The sequence below is a fragment of the Melospiza melodia genome, chromosome 11 (genome assembly GCF_035770615.1).
Source record: "Melospiza melodia melodia isolate bMelMel2 chromosome 11, bMelMel2.pri, whole genome shotgun sequence".
Classification (NCBI taxonomy): Eukaryota; Metazoa; Chordata; class Aves; order Passeriformes; family Passerellidae; genus Melospiza; species Melospiza melodia.
Genome location: NC_086204.1, coordinates 10,883,635 through 10,904,044, shown reverse-complemented (window position 1 = coordinate 10,904,044; position 20,410 = coordinate 10,883,635). Strand labels below are relative to the sequence as shown.

General features: G+C 44.1%; 2 protein-coding genes across 7 annotated transcripts in view; one reads left to right on the top strand and one right to left on the bottom strand.

Annotated features, from left to right (window-relative positions):
• The window catches only part of GPSM2 (G protein signaling modulator 2), a 32,752-nt gene extending 25,569 nt beyond the window's left edge, over window positions 1-7,183 (top strand). For 2 of the 3 annotated variants that reach the window (XM_063165559.1, XM_063165560.1), the window contains exons 8-15: window positions 602-757; window positions 1,546-1,654; window positions 2,048-2,177; window positions 2,500-2,567; window positions 3,510-3,686; window positions 4,441-4,603; window positions 4,744-5,045; window positions 6,449-7,183. In XM_063165559.1, coding sequence (XP_063021629.1) covers window positions 602-757; window positions 1,546-1,654; window positions 2,048-2,177; window positions 2,500-2,567; window positions 3,510-3,686; window positions 4,441-4,603; window positions 4,744-5,045; window positions 6,449-6,613 — 1,270 coding nt within the window. In that variant the 3' untranslated portion in view covers window positions 6,614-7,183. The remainder of the gene's footprint in view (window positions 1-601; window positions 758-1,545; window positions 1,655-2,047; window positions 2,178-2,499; window positions 2,568-3,509; window positions 3,687-4,440; window positions 4,604-4,743; window positions 5,046-6,448) is intronic. The other variant, XM_063165561.1, reaches the window with a different exon arrangement.
• Window positions 4,308-20,074, bottom strand: CLCC1 (chloride channel CLIC like 1). Of its 4 annotated transcripts, none has more exons than XM_063165563.1 (12): window positions 19,992-20,074; window positions 18,172-18,312; window positions 16,407-16,499; window positions 15,430-15,537; window positions 13,522-13,743; window positions 12,260-12,400; window positions 11,057-11,150; window positions 9,886-9,983; window positions 9,659-9,805; window positions 8,781-9,065; window positions 7,980-8,225; window positions 4,308-4,585 (listed from the first exon to the last, which is right to left on the bottom strand). In XM_063165563.1, exons 2-12 carry the CDS (start codon window positions 18,301-18,303, stop codon window positions 4,577-4,579), a joined length of 1,575 nt encoding a protein of 524 aa, XP_063021633.1. In that variant the 5' UTR covers window positions 18,304-18,312; window positions 19,992-20,074; the 3' UTR covers window positions 4,308-4,576. The 4 variants fall into 4 exon arrangements, with proteins under 4 accessions (XP_063021633.1, XP_063021634.1, XP_063021635.1 ...); XM_063165564.1 differs by having other exon boundaries at window positions 20,022-20,066; XM_063165565.1 differs by lacking the exon at window positions 19,992-20,074 and adding an exon at window positions 19,681-19,740.
• Window positions 20,075-20,410: the final 336 nt, after the last annotated feature.

Here is a 20,410-nt window from a genome sequence, read left to right as displayed (position 1 = left end):
TGGTCGCCAGCTGAGAGAGCTGGTGCACAGCAACATCAATTTACATCTTTAGTCTGTATTTTCAAGCCAGACTTGTCTTGATCTCTGCACCACTAAGCAGTTACTGCTGTATCTGGGAAAGTAAAAGCTTGGCAAAGATACAGGATAGGTGTTATTAGCATCTGACTGGGATTCCAGAGCACAGCATTTCTTAGGGAGAAACGCCTCAGTACTGAGCAGATCCCTCTGAGCCCTCAAATTCTTCTTGCCCAGCACAGCTCAGCTGGCTTGGTGAGTACAGGCCTGTCCTGCCCATTCTGATGGAAAGTAGGAAAGTAGGTATTGTAACAGTGCAACCTCAGGGAAACTCCTACAAATTATTAATGGAGCAGTAAATTAAATGATGCTGTTTGAGGAATCAGCCTGCTCTCTAATGAAGTAGGTTGCAGTGGAGGGAGGACTTTACAAGTGTGAGATTGTAAGGGTTTACAAGATAGTAATTTAATAGCCAATAATTTGCTGCCTGCTGCCCCGATTTGTTGAAGTTGTGTAACAGATTTTCAGTTGTGCAAGTGCACTTCTGAAAGCTTTTCCTTGTGGTGGTTTCTGACCTCTCCTGCAGGAGGACGCTGCAGCTGGCTCGGCAGCTGAAGGACAGAGCTGTGGAAGCACAGGCCTGCTACAGCCTGGGGAACACCTACACTCTGCTGCAGGACTATGAGAGAGCCATTGATTATCACCTCAAACACCTTGTGATTGCTCAGGAGCTACACGACAAGTAAGCCCTAAGAGATTGTTTCATGTGTGTGTAACACTCAGAGCAAATCCTGTTACCTTCAGCTCCACTGGCATTGTTCCCCATGTGACAGCTGCATTCATGTGAATTCCCCCAGTGCTGGGCTTTGGTTTTCATATGGAAAACCAAAATTACTCATAATGGTATTGCAGCTAATGAGTCTGAGATGAAAGACAAATTGATGAATGACTCTTTCTACATCATCTCCTGTCAGCAAGTCTGTGTAAATTAGGGAAAAGCAGATCTTTCTTTCATGAGTTCATTATAATAATTCACCCTACTTTCATAAGAATCTGTCTTCTACTTGTCCACAAGGTAATAATCCAGGAAGGGATGGGGGAAAGAGTAACACAGCAGCAAGTAATGTTTGTATTACAGTACTGATTTCTGAGGCCTTTTTTATAGTGTTGGGTGCAACCATAATTTTTTGCAACATTTAAATGTACCTGTTCTTAAGTCACTAAGAATACAGAGGACTAATAAGTCATGCAAACTGAGGAGGAGCAAAGTAGGTTATACAATGTCCCATGCTTACAAAACTAACTTGTTTGCTGTGAGCTTAAAAATTAAAAAAAAAATTAAATTTGTTCATATTTATTTATAACCAGATCACACTCCTTAAATACAATATTTAATATGTTGGGGGTAGCATGGTCTCTGATGATTGCCTCAATTTTTTTAGCCCAGCAAATTACTTTGGCAGGACTGTGAAAACCTGACCTCTGGTGTTCAGCAGGTAGAGGTGTAATTGAAGTGTGTGTTGTTTTCAGAATTGGGGAAGGAAGAGCATGCTGGAGTTTAGGGAATGCTTACACTGCCCTGGGAAATCATGACCAAGCCATCCATTTCGCAGAAAGGCACCTGGAGATTTCAAGAGAGGTATGATTTTCATACTCCCATTGTGCAGGCTCTTGGTTTTTGCTCTTGCTCCCAGAGGTTTTATGGAGGTGTGAGTTTGAGTGATGGAATGCATTTTCAATTATTCTACAGACAGCTGATTCCACGTTATTTCAGCCAGTCAGCTCCTTTGTCCTAGTGTCACCACTCACAATGGTGTCATGGACTCCCAAGTTAGGGGCCAAGCAGAAATTATTTTAGGCTTTTCTATGTTACCTGTTAGTTGTTACTTCTTTAAAAAGATGTTCTCAGTCTTCAAGCAGGAAAACCTTTTCAGCCTTTTTCTCTCAGAAGTCATGGGACAAGGATTGCTTTACAGTTACACATGTGAGTATTTGTTAAGGTAATACAACTGCTTATTTTATTTGCTTGAAGGTAGGAGACAGAAGTGGAGAACTCACTGCCAGACTTAATCTCTCAGATCTTCAAATGGTTCTTGGATTAAGCTACAGCACAAACAACTCCATGATGGCAGAAAGCCACGCAGTGGAAAACAGTTTGAATGGTATGTGCCTCTTTCTGAAGTAGTTTCCCAACAGAGAACTTAAAAAAGAATCTCATTTGAGTTCTTTAATGAGTTGGGGTTGACTATGGAAGTTTGCTTGGTTTTCTCCCCAGCAGCTAAAAATGGTTCTTGACGTATTGGACCCCTTCAGCACCTCCTTTTCTGCAGGATTTATATTGTGAATCCCAGGGTACTGCTTAGTTTCTTTGTGTGTTCTAATTGTGTCTGTGGCTTGAACCTTGGACCTTAGAGGAGTACAGCCACAGCTTGTCAAGTGCCACCATAAATTTTAATAATAAAAAGATGAATTTGTCTCTTGAAGGTGGCAGACCAAGAGGACGCCGTTACAGCATGGAGAACATGGAACTTATGAAATTAACACCAGAAAAGGTTGGCACTTTGCTTCTTTCTGTTCTGCTGCTGATACTGCAGTGAAACCTTTCTGAGGGTGTGCTGATGTGCCTTTTGCCTCCCTTTTTAATTTAGTTGATCACAGGAGCTCCATAACACCACGTCTAACAATACTAACAAAAAATACTTCTGTCATGAGGTAACAGCACATGACAGGTGATGGCTGTAGTGGCTTGTGGGACGCCTGCTTTATTCCCTGCATGAGTGAGAAAGAATGGGGTTCTGTAATGAGCATCAAAGGAATTTTCATCTCCTTATAGAGATGGGTTGAGGTTGCAGCATGAAAGTAATTCAGAATAAAATTCCTGAGCTTTAGCTTAGCTCTTCTGAACACTTTTCCTTTGGTTACAGTCATTTTACAGGGACTTAAAATACATGCTCCATTTTTCACTTTGAGATTTCAACCAACTTGCAAACCATCAGAAGCTTCAGCCTCCATCTGGAGTAAGGATGCTATTTCAGAAATGTTACAGCTGAGTCATAGGCAAAACAACTTCTCCCCCCTCCCAGGCTCAGAAATCTTTTGGCAATGGGAGTTCCCAGTTAAAATCCTTGTGTCAGTCTATGAGAGATTTTTTCTACATTCTGCCTTTCAATACTGGGCTGTCAGTTCTGCATAAATGATTCCAGTGGCAGACTGAAATTGCTATTTTTCCCCCCACACTGGGATATCTAATTACAGTCTCTTCAGGTAAGGCAAAGCCTGTTATGTTAATCAATGAAATCTCAAAGCATGTGTAGTCAGTACAGCTGAAGTCAGCACTGGCACTCAAGAGCCTCTTTGGGTACATCCTTGTGGCTGCAAGAAAAAAATAGTGAAAAGCTGCCTCATCTTGGGGAGGAAAAGCAGCAGCAAGTAAGAGGTAACAGTACTGGTAAGTAAAATCAGAAGGCTTAATTTCCTGACTCTTGTTTTCTTAGGTTCCAAACTGGAACAGTGAGATTCTTGTTAAACAGAAACCACTGGTTGCCAAAACTTCAGCAAAACTTCATTTTGTAAATCGACTAAAAGGCAAAAAGTACAAAAATGGCACCACCTCCAAAGTTTTGCAGGATGCCAGTAATTCCATTGATCATCGACTTCCAAACTCTCAGAGGGTAGGTGTGGTGAGCCTATGGCCTTAACTCATCTTTGTGTGATCAGAATTGTGGAAAACACCTTCCTGCAGCTGTCCTGTTCAGTTTAACTTGATTTAAACACTGTGGCTCTAAACTGTTATTCTACAGCTCTCTCAGGGGTGGTGCCAGCTTTAAGATTTTCCTACTACTGAAACATTTTATTTGTGGTGGTTTTGTGGAAGTTAGAAATGAAATTTATTTGCAAGCTGAGGTCTAAGTCTCTTTTAGACCCTACTTCTCCAAACTTAGCAAAATCTATTTTCCTGATTCAGGCAGTGGGAGATATTTTGGACATACTTTTTAGGTTATTACAGTCTTGAGAGAAGTCAGTTCAAAATAAAAGAACTGAGGCATTTGGTCATAGATCTCAGGAGACAGTGGCAACTGTTCTTTGCAGGTCTTGTTTCTTTTTCTTCTCATGGGCATTTGGGTTTTTGTTGGATTAATGGCTGAGGAGGAAATAACTCCCATTTTACCATGATCAGAGCACAGTTTCTTTCCATTTCAGAGAATGAGACATTTCTAATATATTTCACTCTCCAAAATGCTGCCCTAGCATTAGCATCTACTCCTTGGATAGATCTCTGGCTATAGAAAAGGTTGACTAAAAAAAATTTATTTAATAAATTTCAGATATGTAAATATCAAGCATATCACTGGACTGAAACTCTGATGCAGTTGTCCCAGCTGTAGGCACTCTAAGGTCAAATACCCCAAATTTTCTCCTTTTCAGAAAAGCAGCCGTGAGACAATGGCAGACGAAGGGTTCTTTGATCTGCTGAGTCGGTTCCAGAGTAACAGGATGGATGATCAGAGGTGCTGCTTCCAGGAGAAGAACAGACTCCCAGCTCCTTCAGTGGCAACATCCTCTACTCCACCTAAAACGATGATAAAATGTAATTTTTTAAAAGCAAAATCCATATTTGACTCGAGTTTTTGCCAAATACTATTTTCAAAATGTATTTGCAGACAAGACTCAGTACAGCAATGGATTTACTCCCAGGCTAACTCTAATTACTCTGTGTGTCCCGGGCAGCCTTTTCCACGTCGGCGGTGTCCCCGCACACGGACGAGTTCCTGGAGCTGCTGGCGAGCTCGCAGAGCCGGCGCCTGGATGAGCAGCGCGCCAGCCTGAGCCACCTGCCTGGGCTGAGGCAGAGCCAGAGCCAGAGCCAGAGCCAGAGCCAGAGCCAGGTGCCCAGCCAGAGCCAGAGCCAGAGCCAGCTGCCCGGGCTGAGGCAGCAGCAGCACCGCAGCCACGCCCTGCTGGGCCAGCTCGGGGCCAGCGCCAACGGCGACCTGGATGACGACTTCTTCGACATATTGATCAAATGCCAGGTAAGGGCTTAACACCTCCTCAGCTTCTGCCTCTGGGGACTGCAACTGGGCCTCCCCTAGTGCATTCTGTAAGGAAGCCACTGTGGTTTAAGATATGTATTGATCTGACAGATAAGGAGGAACATAAGAGAACAGAAGGTGAGGGTTGGGGTGTTGTTAATTACCCATTCTAGAAAGTATAATTTTGGTATTTGTACCATAGTAACTATTAAAAGTAAGAAATGCTTAGAAAGTGGAGAAAAACAAGTGAGGCTATTGCAAGGAGTATGTAAAATGGTTTCAAGTGTTTAGACCTGGCTTGCTAAGAAGGACACTTGATACACCACCAATCCTAATTTATCAACTGAAAGAATTCAGTCCAGGTTTTGGTGGTAAGAGTGGTCATCATTTCCGCGAGATCAAGTTTAAATGATAGTTTATAGTAATGTACCAGTGAGGTGACCGATTCTCAATTAGAGCATGTGCATATACCAATTAGACAAAAAAGAATTAAAAAGGCTTGCTGGTTTGTCTGATGGGTTGACAAGCGGCCAAAAATACGAGGTTCAGATGCTGAGTTCTCCAAAGGGCAGTAAGTATGGCAGCCTGGCTGAGAATTGAGTCTACATGACAGTTCTCATCAGCCTGCTGAAAAAACTATGTTCTGTTATAGAAGCTTGTCTGTTTTCTTCTGTGAGTCAAGCAAAGAATCTAGAAATATTCTCTTTTAGGACTGGAAAAATATTTCATCTCCTCTGATCAGTATGGACTGCTGTAAATGAGCACAGAAGGGTTGCTGCCTTTGAGCCTTTTTGTGCAAAAGGTGCCTGTCCCAGGTCCAGCCACCACTGAGAGCTGTGCTTTTCCTCCTGTGTCCCCAATGCCCTCCAGGAGCAGCCTGTTCCTGTGGGAACACCACTCCCCAGCTGGGGAGCAGAGCCCAGCCCAGCAGGGTTTGCCACCTGCTCTGGAAGCTTGGCACTAAACTGCACCCAGCTGTACAGAGCAGAGGCAAGGGGCCTTCAAGGAGTGCCTTCCCAAATCTCACAGCACTGCAGCAATCTTTCAGTCCCTGTGTAAGGAAAGGAAGACAACCATACTTCCTCGTGCATGAGACCAGAAACACCCTGGACTAATGCTAACAAATCTCATTTTGCAATATGTTGAAGAACTGAACTGAGGGTGGGGGGGGGGGTCACTTTTAGACACATGGGACAAGTGGGGCAGAGGAACCATTTTAGTTACACTTGGACTCAATAATTTCATTTAGCAAGTTTAACTTTAAACAAAATTTATAAATTAAATCTCTCTACGAGCTTTAAATCTGCCAGCAAAAGGTTTTAGTAGCTTTTTCACTTAATATTGTTCACTTACTCCATATCTTCCTGTAAATATGCAGCTTGTATTGCTTGTTCTGTCTGTAGGGCTCCAGACTGGATGATCAGAGATGTGCTCCTCCAGGAGCTGCCAAAGGCCCCACTGTACCAGATGAGGATTTTTTCAGCCTGATTTTGCGCTCACAAGCCAAGAGAATGGACGAGCAGAGAGTCCACCTACCCTCAGCTATAAAGGGACCCAATTCCAGCTGAAGACTCCAGCAGTTTGTACAGCAGCATCCTAGGGATCGTTCTGGCTTGCTGGAAAAGCACACTTGCCTTTTTTCGATGACTACAATCAGTAGCTGTCTCCTTTCTCCTGATTTTTCACAGAAACAGCAGCAGCATCACACTGGTGAGCAGCAGTCACAGAGCTGCCCCTGCTCTTGCATTTGGCAGCTGCTTTCAGAGCAGTGTCTGAGGTACTGGTCCTGTGTCTCCCTCTTATTTGCCTCTAGTCTGTCAAAATTATTATGACTTTTTTTTCTCTGTCCATTCTCTCATTGCTCATTAGTGGATTCTACCACTGTCTCAATCTAGTGAAAGACTTAAATTTTTATGTTCTTTTTAAAGAAAATTTGATTTTTTTCCCCTGATTTGTATTTCCTGAAAAAAAGTTCTGTTTTCTTTTATACTTTTTTTAAAAAAATAATTTAAAAAAAGAGAATAAATAGCTTTAGTATTTAGTCTCTTTGCAGAAACACAGTTTGGAAGAAACAATTTCTATTAAAAAATTAAACCCTAGTTTTAATTCTGTTTAATAAAAAATAGTTTTTTCAAGCATTATGGTTTATTGGTAATATTTAGCTAACTGTTTCCCACATTAATTCAGAACAGTTCTGCAATCAGCAGAAGTTTTCAAGAAGTACTTATTTCAAGAAACAGCTGCTCATGCTGCTCTACAGCTTGTGTGAAACGTGCCCATGCACCAGGGAATCACAGGGGAGGTGGGCACTGGGCACCACCTGCCCTGGGCGTGGGGCAGTGCCTGCAGCACCCCAGTTTCCAATGCCACCCACAGAAATGCACAGCTGCTGCTGCCTGTGCCTGACCTCGGCTGCTCTCTGGCTCTGCTAAGGACGAGCTGGGCTGGGGGAGCTCTGGGGAACAAGCACTGCAATGTCCATCCCCAGGGCAGCTCCTGCTCCTGGCCCTGTTCAGCTCTGAGCTGCCTTAAACTGCCTGCTACAACATCAGGTGCTCACTCGCTGCAGATCATTACACCAGGAGCAAATCCATTCAGCTGCCCTAAAACTGAGCTGACAAGAAGCAAACTGATTTTAAAGAACATAAACCCAAAGACAGACCTGAGACATCTGAGCTGGGAATTAGCATTATGGCAATTACTCAAAACTTATGACACAAACCTGGTTTCCAACAAGCAGCAGCACTCCAGATGCCTGGGTTTTCTGGCCACTTAGAGGTGCATCATCTTACTTACCACCTTTATTTCTGACTCCAGACAGAGTACCCTCTCCCAGATTTTACATTCCCACCTTGATGGTCTTGTCTCTTCTACACTTGAGAATGAGAGCAGAATTAACAAGTATATGACAAGTAAAGATCAGACAAAACTTACAGTAGAGTCTGGGTCTTCCTTAGTCTCTTTCCTGGAGTCATGTAAAATGCTCTCTTTCTTCTCTTCGCACGGTTCTGTGGCAGAACTCTTCTGTTCTAGGTTTTTATTGGGGACACAGTTTTCTCCAGTCTCTCCCTCTACTTTGCTTGTCTCCTGTTTTTGCTGCTCAAGTGCAGCTTCTGCAGTAATGTTTTCAGCTTTGAGAGTTTCAAGTCTATGAACTTCAGATTCAGTGTACAACCTGTTCTGCAAAAAAATCAATAATAGCCTATTAATTAAGCAATGAAAAGTGACAGCATCTATTGTTCCAAGTGCATCCCAGCTCAAGGGGCAGGGCTCACCCAAAGCATGATGGCTGTTTTTTTTCCCCTCGGGAAACAGAACATGTAAATAAGCCCAATATAGAGTATAAATCTGGTTTGAATTTTCTGTAGTTTACAGGGAAGTCAGCACTGCTTCTTTCCTCCACATTTCTTCTGTAGGTTATCATGATTGCCCAGGCTGACCCACATACTGATCTCTCAAAACTGAAGTTGTCTTTAACATAAAGCATTTTAATTCAGTAGTTTCTTGCCAGAGTTAGCTACTGCAAGATATTTTTCCAGAAGAAACACATCCAAGACACCTCTATCAAACTGTTCCACAGGGGAACGTGTAGTTCCTTAGCTCCTCTCTCCCCCAGATCTGGGTTTCATTATGTTGTTTGAATGTGTTTCAGCAGGTGCCACTGCAATCTGCTCAGTTCAATGCCAGCTCCCAGAGCCCCAGGAGGTGCCTCTGGTCCCTGTGGGGCTCTGGTACCTGCAGTGCATCCGGCTGGTCGCCGGTGTGTGCTGTGTCCGGGCTCCTGCTGCCATTGGCCGCTCTCAGCCGCAGCAGGGGCCTGCTGGCAGCGTCCCCTCTGTCCTGGTGGCCTCTGTGCACGTAGGGCTGCTGCTGCAGGTAGTACTCATCTGCTGTCCTCCCATCGTACTGCCCAAAGCCTATGGGCTCCTGCCCACCAGCAGGCGGAGGCAGACTCTTCTTCTGAGAAGACCTTAAGTATCTTAATGCAGACACTGATGATCCTGCACCATAGCAAAAAGTCTGGGGGAGAGGAAAAAACCAAAACTGAGCAAAACACCAAATATCTGCAGCCTATGGTTTTCACACAGATTTCTTGTCATATATCTGAAAGACCCTTAAGGAAAAGGTCAGGTGAAGGAAATGGCTCCAGCTCAAGCTTTCTGCAGTCTGACCACACTGCAGGAACTGCCAGGCTGGATGCAGTTCATTGTTAGTGCTACATTAATGTTTAAGGCTCTAACTCCATGCCTTTGTGTTAAATGCCAGCCACACACATCACAATTAATGACTCAAAGAAGAAATGGGACCTAAGGTACAATAAACTGTCACAAAGCCTAAGATTTGGAGCAGTTTTATGCTACTGTATCCCACTTGGGGAGTGCGAGAGGAATACAGTTTGAACGCAAAACTCGCTCTTTTAATTCCTAGACCAACTGTAGTATGAAGCCTTTGTCAAGAAAAAATTCCCTTGCAGAAGTCACTTTTGTACTAAGAAATCTGTTCAGTTTACAAGTGAGAAATACATAATATAATAGATAATACTTAAATATAAACACATTTAATATTTAAAAAATAAAGCTGAGCTTCTAAATGTAAGATGAATGTATACAAACCAGGACACCCAGAGCCATGGTAATGAGCACTGGAACCTGCAGAATTAATGGTATCTCCTTCATAAGTGCCTTGATGAATTCACCAATACCTTGTCCTATGTCCTTCAAAGGCTCAGTTACAAAGTTGGTGAAAGTTACTGCCAAGGCCTAGAAAAGAAGCAGAAAACCAGTGTTGTCACACAAACACCAACCTAGGCCTTGGCAGTCCCCTCAGGCTTGGCACATACCTTTGATGGTGGAACCATATAAACAGGATTTACAAGCAGAATTTCATAATACTTCTTACAGGGATCATCCTGAAACGTCCATGTGCTTCTAAGCCATTCTGAAATCAAAGCAGACATATTATTACTACTTCTTAAAAAGATATTTTGTGACACAGCAGCAATACAGAAAGCAGCATTTCAGTTACAGATGGAAGAGAACTCTTCTAGACATGGTTCAAAACAGATTTATTTTTACACATCTGAGATTGGCTGGAAGTACAGTTTATCCAGTCAAGGGGATGCAAGAAGGGGAGGGAAGGCTGGAAAAAAGAGAAGAACCTGAAATTTTCCCATGTATAATCAAGAAAGCTCTTTGGGTGAGATCAGTTCCCAGAAGCCTCAGGGAAAAAAGTCTCATCTGTGGAAACTATGAACTTGCTGTGAACACTGTGTTCCCAGCTAGTGACACAGCATCATTCTGTGTTATTGCCCATCTGCCAGTCTGCAGGGAGACTGAAATTGTCTCCTTTTGCTTGCTGGATTCAAGGGTCTGTTTTAGTTACAAGAAGGAAGTCTTACTTCTTAAGGGAACCTTTACATTATAAACAAGTGATTCATGACATCAGTGTTTCTGTAGTCTGTAGTTTTACAGCACATAAATCATTGACATGTAATCAAAAACAACAGAGTCAAGAAATTACACAGGGAAGACCATAACAAGCAGTCTTTAAGAGCTGCCACCTTTCATCTACCTGCTATGGCACTGGACAGAAATAACAGCTAATAAAAAAAACCAGCTTTCTCTGTAAAACATTATCACCTGAATAAACAATTATAGATCCAATTCCTGAAATCCATTGCACTCACAGGTGTAACACATGAAAAAAAAATTCTTGCCCTGAACTCTGCCTGCCTGTCTTTAGTAAAGGGCACTGAATGGTACTGGGGAAACAGGTAAGTTACAAGAAAAAGAAGTAACACCATGACATACCCCATGTACAGTGCGGTGATCAGCTCTCCTCCCCAGGCCTAGAAAACAAAGTCTTATGGGATGGGAAAAAGGTAAAACCATGTAATCATGTATTGAGGAGAATTCCCTGTACAACCCATGAAGAAATCCGAGTATCCTGCGATACTATGGATGGATATTTTGTGATCTTAACCACTTCAAAGTACCAAGAGAAGAGCTTACCCATGAGACTTCCATACCACTCCAGCTTCTCGGCACAGACCTTGTCAAACTGCCCCATCTTGGCCATCTCTGCCTGGTGCTGAGCGAAGGCCAGCTGCAGGGAGACACACCCTGAGTGCTGCAGCCAGCAGTGCTGCTCCTCAGCAGCCCTGCTTGCTCTCTGCAGCCTGGGGACAGCTCCCCACATAAATGGGAATTGCCACATTGTCCCCTTGTAATGACAATTCCCCATGTAATATGTATTTAGAAAAGTTTACTACCTAAACAATTTCATGGAGTTAAATTCTAAGAACTTCCTAGGACAGGACAAAACCCCTGAGATAAAGGCTACCTGCAAGTTATTCTCCAAAAGGAATCTGAATTGTCAAAGGATCAGACTCCAATATTCAAAGATACAAGTTCAAGGCAAAAGTAAACTGATGACATCTTTTCTTAACATGTTTCTGGAATAGAGACACAGCTGTCATGGAATTACTAGTTAAAACTTCCTTTTTTCTTTTTCAAATAAATTGCATAAGAAATACCTGTATTTATTATAGTTTTGCCTTACTGATTGCAACTGATAATCAAGAGAAAAATTGGCCAAATCCTCTGTTGCAAAACTGACATTGTTCACTGCCTCAACCCAAGCCATCTGCATGGCATTCCAAGCCCACCAGAGCCATGCCACTCTCCAGCACTCTGCTGTCCCTGGCTCTGACACACTGCAGTTCCATCCTCATTGACAAGGTGTGAGGGCAGATTTTGTGGCTGGGCTTTGATCTGGTATCCTAAATTCCTCCTCAATAAAACTCATCTGATTGTACCATCAGCCACTTAATTAATGAGGCATTTATCTGGTCTATCACATGAACCAGCTTCTACCAGGGAATCTTAAGAAAAAAACCCTGAATATATTTCTGTATAACTTTTCTACTAAGCTGCTTCAGTCAGAGGTTACACCTGCCTTGCCCATGGAGTGAAATCAGAGTTTAGTGCTCTCTGAATTTTGTGCACCTCTACAGCACAATACAGTTGTCAGGGTTTCTTTTGTTCTTTACACCTAACACACCTATCAACATGCAAAAGAAAAATGTTGATCCCTTTTTTATTTTGCAGTTAATTAAAAGCTGTATGTAAACTAACCAAAGGAACTAAACAACCTTAACTCCCTCATAGCTGTACAGTTCTAAGCCAGAAAGCCATTAAGATTCCAGAACTTACCGTGTACAAGTAAAACCAATTCCACACAAAACTGACGAGGAAAGTCATAAATAAAACATATTTCAGCTGAACAAAGCGGGACACATACGTCCTCAGCTCTGTAGCCATTACAATCACAACGCACGCTACGCACAAGAGTAGCTGCAAAAGAAAAGAGGAAAACATTATGACCCATATTTGGACCTTTCATCTCTTCTGACAGTACAGATGAAGAAACTTCCAACTTTTGTTTTTATTAATGCCATTTACACAGAATAGCTGAGTTTTCCACAGCCCATCTGAGCAGCACAAGGCAGGACAGTTTTGTGACAGTACCAATATTCATCCCTGTCACAGCCTGACATTGCAGCTGCTCATTTGTTTCTTGTGATATTTAGCTATTTCTCAGGATATTTGTTACATTAGCAACCACACTTCTAAATGATCAAACTGGTGTCAGCCAGTGCTTGAGCAGTTTGTGCCTGCTCCGAAACACAGAACAACTGCTGCCAACTCCTGCACAGAGAGAGACAAAGTTACACTTTGGGTACCAGCAGCAAGACTTCAAAGAAGGACTCCACAGTGTCTTTCCACCCAAGGACCCCTCTCAGAGGTTACTGACAGCCTGCTTTTGTCAGCTGGCTTCCAGGGACCCCTCAAATCTAGACAGGCTACTTGCAAGATTATGTCAGCACAAAACACTGGCATATTCTTAATTGTAAAGATTTATTCAGAAAGCGTCATCTTTATTAGAGATCCTCAGCTTAGCATTTTATAATTCCCAACTCTCCTCTCTCCTCTCCAACCCTACACAATTTTTTCCACAAAATTTGCAAAAGCCTCTGACCTATAGGGGTTTAAACATATACTTGTCTCAGTATATATTCCAACTCTTGGAGAAGCCAACAGCTTCAACAACTACATGAACAAGAGACCAACATGGAAGATCTACAATGCATGAGGTGTCAGTTCTCAAGGTAAGAAAGTGCTAGAGCACAATGAGTCTGGCAGCACAGATATAAAAGACAAGAAAAGAAAAAGCATACCAGGAAAAAAGCCCCAAACCAAAGCTACAATAGAGAACAGATGACCACAGGAATAAAAAACTTGAATTCCTTATTAAAGCAAATACATCCTTCAGCAATCATAAAAAAAAATAGATTGACTTGAAATATGATGGAAGGAATTGCTTTATCTGTGGAGTTAAGATGGTAATATTGATTAGCACAGAGAAACTGAAGAAAACAGCAATTAAAAGCAATAATCAACCTTTATTCTCTTACCCAAAACAAATGATATAGATCAATTCCAAAGGTGTCTTCAAATCTCCACCGCCAAGCTTCCTCATCATGGTGCTTAAAATTGACCAAGATATCATTGAGTGCCTCATCCAGGGCTCCTGGCTGCCAGGCCTCCTCACTGACAAACCTGAGGATCTCCAAATACGTCTGCCTGGTGAGAATGATCTCAGCATCGTAGTGGACATGGCCCACATCCTCCCCAGGCTGCATTCCAAGCAAAGCAAAACAAGGGTTAAAAGCTGCTGATTTGGACATACAAATGCATCCATAGGCCAAAACTGATCATATTCATTCTGTGGCAGCCCTTCTGAAGCAGGCTGCAGGATGAAAACGTGGGACATGGACACTATGATTCTATAACCTTTTTGCTCATCTAAACTACACAAAACAAATTCAGTTGGTTTGTAATCTTTCAATTCTAAAGAAACAAATCCTAAAAAAATAAACTATCTCACTTGTTACTAAGATTTCAGGACCAGGGCTCATTAACAAGTAATAATTACATATACACTACGTGTGTGCCTCAGTCAAAGCTGGATAAAACAGACAGAAACTATTAAACACTAAAATAAGAAGTTTTATACTGCTAAATGTAATGTTCCTTATTTAACAGTAATTTTGCTTATTAATAAATTCTTCTACCTCTGAATAAACAAAATCTCCAAAGACAATATAATAAAGTGCCCAGCCAACAACTAAAGTATCAAGCAGCCACTCACTCCCTCCAACATCCCTCCTGGTGGGGAGGAGAATGAGCAAAAAGGTAAACTTTATGAGCTGAGGAAAGAACAGCAAACAAAATAAAATGTGACGGTAGTAATACTACCAGTCATGAAAAGAGAGAAAGAAGGAAATAACCCCCAGAAGAACAAGTGCAGCACAGTGCAATTGCTGCCTCCAGCAGCTCCCAGCCCCTCCCAGGCAGCTCCCCCAGCCCATGCTGGCACAGCAGCCATGCTTTGCCCTGGCCCTGGGGCCAGCTCAGCTCAGCTGTCCTGGCCACGCTCCCTCACAGCTCCTCCTGCCCCTCCTGGCTGCCACGAGCACAGAGAAGTCCTTGGCTTAGAGACAGCACCAGTGAGCAACCACTGAAACACCAGAGTGTCAGCAACAGTGCCCCCACTCTGAATCCAAAACACAGCCCTGCACCAGCTACCAGCAGGAAAATTCACTCTATTCCAGCTGAAATCACTGCATAAAGAAAGTAACAAGGTGATTCTTACATGGAAACTCTAATAAGCTGCTATTCCTTGATGGTTAGAATCACAGAATGGTTTGGGTTGGAAGGGACCTTAAAGATAATCTGGTTCCAACCCTCATGGTCAGGTACACCTCCCACTAGACCACATTGCTGAAAGCCCCATCCAGCCTGGCCTTGAATGCTTCCAGGGATGGGGCATCCACAACTTCTCTGGACAACTTCTTCCAGTGCCTCATACCCATCAGAACAATTAATTTCTTCCCAGTATCTATTCTAAACCTCCTCTCTTTCAGTTCAAAGCCATTCCCCTTGTCCTATCACTAGGAGTAAAGTTCCCTCTAATAGGGCCCCGTTCAGGTACTCAAAGGGTCTCTAAGGTCTCTCCAGAGCCTTCTCCTCCCCAGGCTGAACAGCCTCAGCTCTCTCAGACTGCTAAGCTAACAGATGCTAAGATACACTGAATTCACAAACCCTTCCTTCGGATGCTTTACAGATCAAACAACTGTGTCTCCTCAGCAGTACAGGATGCACACACTTCTGTCATTTTTCCTTTGCCATTCAGTTCCCTTCATTGCATTTAAAGTACACCAGCATAATTACTCAATGCTTGGTAACTGTGAAAACTACCTAAAGCAGTAATATGAATTCATTTTAATTAAGTGTTTTTAAATGACTGTTCAAATACTTACAAGGCCAAGTTTTCCAGCTTCATTTAAAATCTTATTCAAGAATCGCTTAAAAATATAAAAGCTGCGGCTCTCCTGTGATTTGGCATTCCTCTTCTCACACTCTGCAATCTGCAATTGTGCAAAAGACACTTTTATTCACTTTGCTCAAACCAGCTTCTTCACAGGAGAGAAAAACCCCAAATATACCAACACATTTAGTTCTGGATTAACAGGGGCACATTTCTTTAGTTTAGCAATCATTCCCTGGTTAGTTTGCCAGATAAAAAGCATATGCAGTTACTGAACATACTGCTTTCCATAGAACTGGCCAGTACTGGAGATTTCACATCTGCTAGTAATATTCAAATCCTGACTTCAGTAAGTCTAGAAACAAATGTAAACATCTGGATCTCCTTACATTTTAAGTTTGCATCAGGAAAAAAAAGAGGGAACTGCCAAGAAATCAAAGTAACTAAACAACATTAAAATGACACATATCCCATTGGGGATCCAAATGGCTGAGGGCAGGAAGGGCCCCAGGAGCCACACAGGCATCCCCACACCCTGGGAGGGAATCTGACAGCAGCACCTGAGAGCTGCAGCTCTGCACATGGACCTGGTCTCTGTGCCCACAACCACCCCTTAAAATCTGACAGGACTGACAGCTGGAGAACAGCACGGGGTACTCAGCACCACACCTCCAAACTGCTGACACTGGGCAGAAGCACCTAGCTCCTATTGATTTTGTTCCACTACAAAACATGTCAGAAAACAGACCTTTGTAGGCAGAACAACAACTTGAACATGAATTCAAACCACTTCCAGTCTCTCCTCTGCCTAGAGGTTCCCCTTCCATAAAGAATAAATTATGCCAGCAATGCACCTGTTTGGTACTGTCCAGAAGAGCATCATCAGCAAGCACAAAACTATAAACACTAAAATGTATAAGCATATTTATAAGCACTATAAAACACAGGAAAATATTCTGAAGAACAAACCTTGTGTTGCAAGGAATCTACTACCCTGGAACAACGTGAGATTTCAGTACTGACTGCATCCACAGCCTCTTCCTCAGAGTCATGATAGTTTGGCTAAAATTACAGAAGAAAACCATATTTTCAGAATTCAAGAATTTGACCAACATGCCCTGCTACACTTCTACAGCCACATCACTTTAGAATGAGCAAAGGAGCTAAAAGCTGAGTACAGATCTTTGCTGCTAGTACCCTCCCAGTGACATTGCAGTTACCTCTCTGCTGTTATTTTAGGCTCCAGATGAGTTTATCTAAATGCAAAAGGTGAGGTCCTGCCTGTCCTCCCCCACTTGCCCTTTCCCCTCCTTTGAGGGCTGGTGACCCACAGAGTGCATCAGATTAGATAATGGCGCTGGCTGAAAACTGACTCAGCAGGCAAAGGGGCAGCTTTGAGCCAGGTGGATTCCCAGCCCAGCTGGCCACAGCAGCAGCCAGACTGCAGGCAAACACAAACCCCGCTCTGGCTGCCTGCCCCTATCTACTGCAGAGCTCTCTGTGCCCTCTGCTCATTACTCAGACACAGAGCAGGGCTGCTTCAACCACGTGTGCACACCCAGGGAGGCCTCCAGGAGGAAGCACAACAGCGCCTGAACCAGTGAACTCATGCTGAAACAAAGTTTGGTTCTGAGGGCTTGAGCCTGCCCACCTAAAAACTCTGCAGAGCACAAAAGAAATCCTGAGAAGATGAACTAACACAAAGTAGTAATTTTTTAGTTTAAGATGTAGTTCTACTTTTGTGGGAGACAACAATAAAGCTACTAGTTTTTTATATAAAGCTGAAGCAGTTGGGCTCCAAAGCCTGCTGCTGGACCTTAAGGATGTTAATGACTATCAGGTGGATGTGGAGAAGTTGGAGGTTGATGAGGAAAGCTGTGGAGAGCAATAACACACTCTGCATCTTTTAAGCTTCAGAAAATTATGCTCTGTAGTGTTTAAACAGTATTACTCAAGACTGCAAAACCAAACTTGAAAGCTGAATAATGGCAAAAATGAAGGGTACCCTCATAACCACCTCCACTTTACAGTGCCATGTGTGCACAAGATAATCAACGTGCACCTCACGGTATTCAGGATCCACTCCTCATACAAGACAGAGAAAATTCATCTTGTTAGAACTGATCTTTTTCCTAGTTCATCTTCTCTTCAGTGTTAATGATTCATTAAAAGTACAGCACTCAATCCCTAGTCTGACCTTCTGAAAACTGAGTCCCAGCATTACAAAACACCATTAAAATTCACAATAGTCCCACACAAGAAATGGGAAACTGGTTCCTGTTGCTGGGAAACTGGAGGACTAAAATAAAATACAATAATTAACTTTAACTCCCCCAACTTTTATCAGTTAGGAACTTGATTTTCAAGATATTTAACACTATACTTGAGAAACTAGCAAGAGCTGCTTAACCCAGTACTTCTCAGAGCAGTAACCTGTGGTGCCACAACCTGCATAAATCAAGCACCACCTGTAAAAATACAAAAAGCCTGCTTGATGTGACTTATCTGAGTGCTACAGAAGCTCACCAGGGAGAGGTCCTGAGCCAATTACACTATTTTTTCCCTTGCAATTTTAACCATGGACACAAAGACTTTTCTGTGTATGGATTCAGATACAAGATAATAAGCCCTTAAAAACACCATACTGATATCATTATTTACTGTCACAGTTTAAAAGCCATCATCCAACAGCCTTTAGCTTTTTGGGAGAGACACACCCCCTTTCTTTCTCTACCTTATAAGGTCTTCTCATTGTTCCTGATGCTGCATCATAATTGAGCATATCTGTGGGGTCAATCCATTCATCTTCTTGAGCTTTACAGCTCCCTGTCAGCATCACTGCACACAACACCAAAGGAAACAGCATCCTGTATCACTGAATACAACAAGAAATTCAGGTATTTAGGTCAGGGTGCAACATGCTGTATCAAAAAATGAAACAATCTTACAAGAAAAAAACTAAAAGTGGAGCTTTTAAAAAACTCAGTTCTCCATTAAGAAGGTTTAAACTCACTTCCCTATTTTTTCCCAAGGAAAATGCTGACAATAATATGCACAATTAAACTGTATTATATGAGTGGATCAATACCCCTGACTTTTGTTATCAGCAGGTGCAGCACAGAGTTCAGTATTGCTAAATATGATAAAATGGTGCAGAACTCCAGCACGCTTCACCACAAGGGCACTGTGTTAACAGTAAAGCAAATTCTACTGTCACATTAATAGGAAGACTTGGCAGAAAAACTGTCCTTGACATTTCAGCCGTTCCTTGGATACCAGAGGGGCTGGGAGTGGCTGTGCTTTGAGGGATGGCCAATTGAGCACTAAAAAGGGAAGCACAGAGCCCTGTGCTTCAGCCACAGCACTGTGGCTCCAGTCACATTCAGTACGAACCACCACAATCGCAGATGCACAAACAGCGTGACAGACACACCGTGAGTCCGGTGTGTCCAAACAACTCTCCTGGCCAGACCACAGCCTGGAAACGCTCAACAACCCTCAGGTGAAAAACACTCATTTGCTGAGCAACAGAAACGCTGACTGTCAGTGATAAACACACCGTCTGCAGGAGCACATGAACACAAACAATTTGAGCGATGAACCGACATAAAATACGTTACAGTGGGACACGACTAAAAGCACAATCGCAAACAGCAGCTGGAGCTCTGAATTCCCTGAGGAGCACTCGGTGTCCGAGCCTTACCCAACAGGCATTCCTATGGGGGAGGAAAGAGGCACAGCCCGCCGACAGAGCCACGATACAAAGGTGGAGTCTCCTCCGACCTCCGCCCCTCTTAACCTATACTTAAACTATTGGTTTTTTGAGGGAGGGTAAAAGGCAGAGTTTCAGTTGATGACATTTCGCATTTAGGCGCAGTTTGAGTGACTTTAGTCATGCATGTAAAGTATGTACACGTCTTGCTTCATTAACACACGTTGGAGTGCGGAAAGTGATAGGTATTTTCCAGTTAACGGAGCAAGTTCAGGTTTTGGGTCACCTTTTGGATTAGTTCCCCTTGGCCACATTGTTTTAAGAGCAAGGCCACACCACCTCCTGCCGTTCCACCATCCTTTGTTTCCCTCAGAGAGCGATGCCCCGCGCTCCCTCAGAGATCCTGCTCCTAAGGGCGCAGGCAGCTTGCCCTTGGAGAACCACTGCCAACGCTAACATTCCTCCTTGATGAACTCTGGTTTCCAGCATTCCTTCATGAAGGGGCCAGCATGCCCGTCAGGCAGAACTCGCCTCGGCCAGCCCTGCAGGGACATCCCCGCCCTGTCCGGCGCCACGGCCTGGTCTCCCCGGTGCGGCTCCGCAGGCCGCGGGCCCCGCTCCGGCCCGGCGCAGGCCGGCGCTGCCGCCCGAGCTGCAGGAACCGCCAGGGCCACAGAGAAGCGGCTCCGCACGCCTCTCCCCCGCCTCCTCCGCCTTCACATCGCACCCGACACGGGGCTCCGCCGCCACACGCAGCCCTCAACTCCTCCCCGCCCCGGCACCGCGCAGGCCCCGGCCAGCGGCGCCCGCCCGCCCGCAGCCCCGCTCGCCGCCCGCGGTACCTGAGGGGCCGCGGGGCTCCCGGCGCTCACCCGGTGTTTACCCGCTGCGGGGCCGCCCCGCCAGCCGCTCCGCCCGGCGCCGCCGCTGCCCAGCCGGGCGCGGCTCCGCCCAGGAAGCGCCGCGGAGCAGCGGCCGCGGCAGCGCCGCCCGGGCCCGAGGCGCCGTTCGGGCTGCGGGCCCCGCCCCGGGAGCAGCGGCCCCGCCTGCGAACGGGCCCCGCCCCGAGGGAGCAGCGGAGAGCGGGCCCCGGCCGGAGAGACGAACCGGCGCTAAATGCAATGCAGGCGCGGTGTAAAATGATGGATGCACAACCAGACCCGCCCTGTAAAGACACAACTGGGAATGAAGTTAATGTCAGGAAATCACTATTGCTATAGATCTACTAATTTAAATAGACTGACAGCTAGAGAAACGCTAT

Coding starts and splice junctions, on each gene's coding strand:
- CLCC1 (XM_063165563.1), bottom strand. CDS start 18,303: ATGCTGTTTCCTTTGGTGTTGTGTGCAGTGATGCTGACAGGGAGCTGT. Junction 9,984..11,056: donor GTGGTATGGAAGTCTCATGG/GTAAGCTCTTCT, acceptor CTTTGATTTCAG/AATGGCTTAGAAGCACATGG. Junction 9,806..9,885: donor ATATGGTTCCACCATCAAAG/GTATGTGCCAAG, acceptor CTTCTTTTCTAG/GCCTTGGCAGTAACTTTCAC.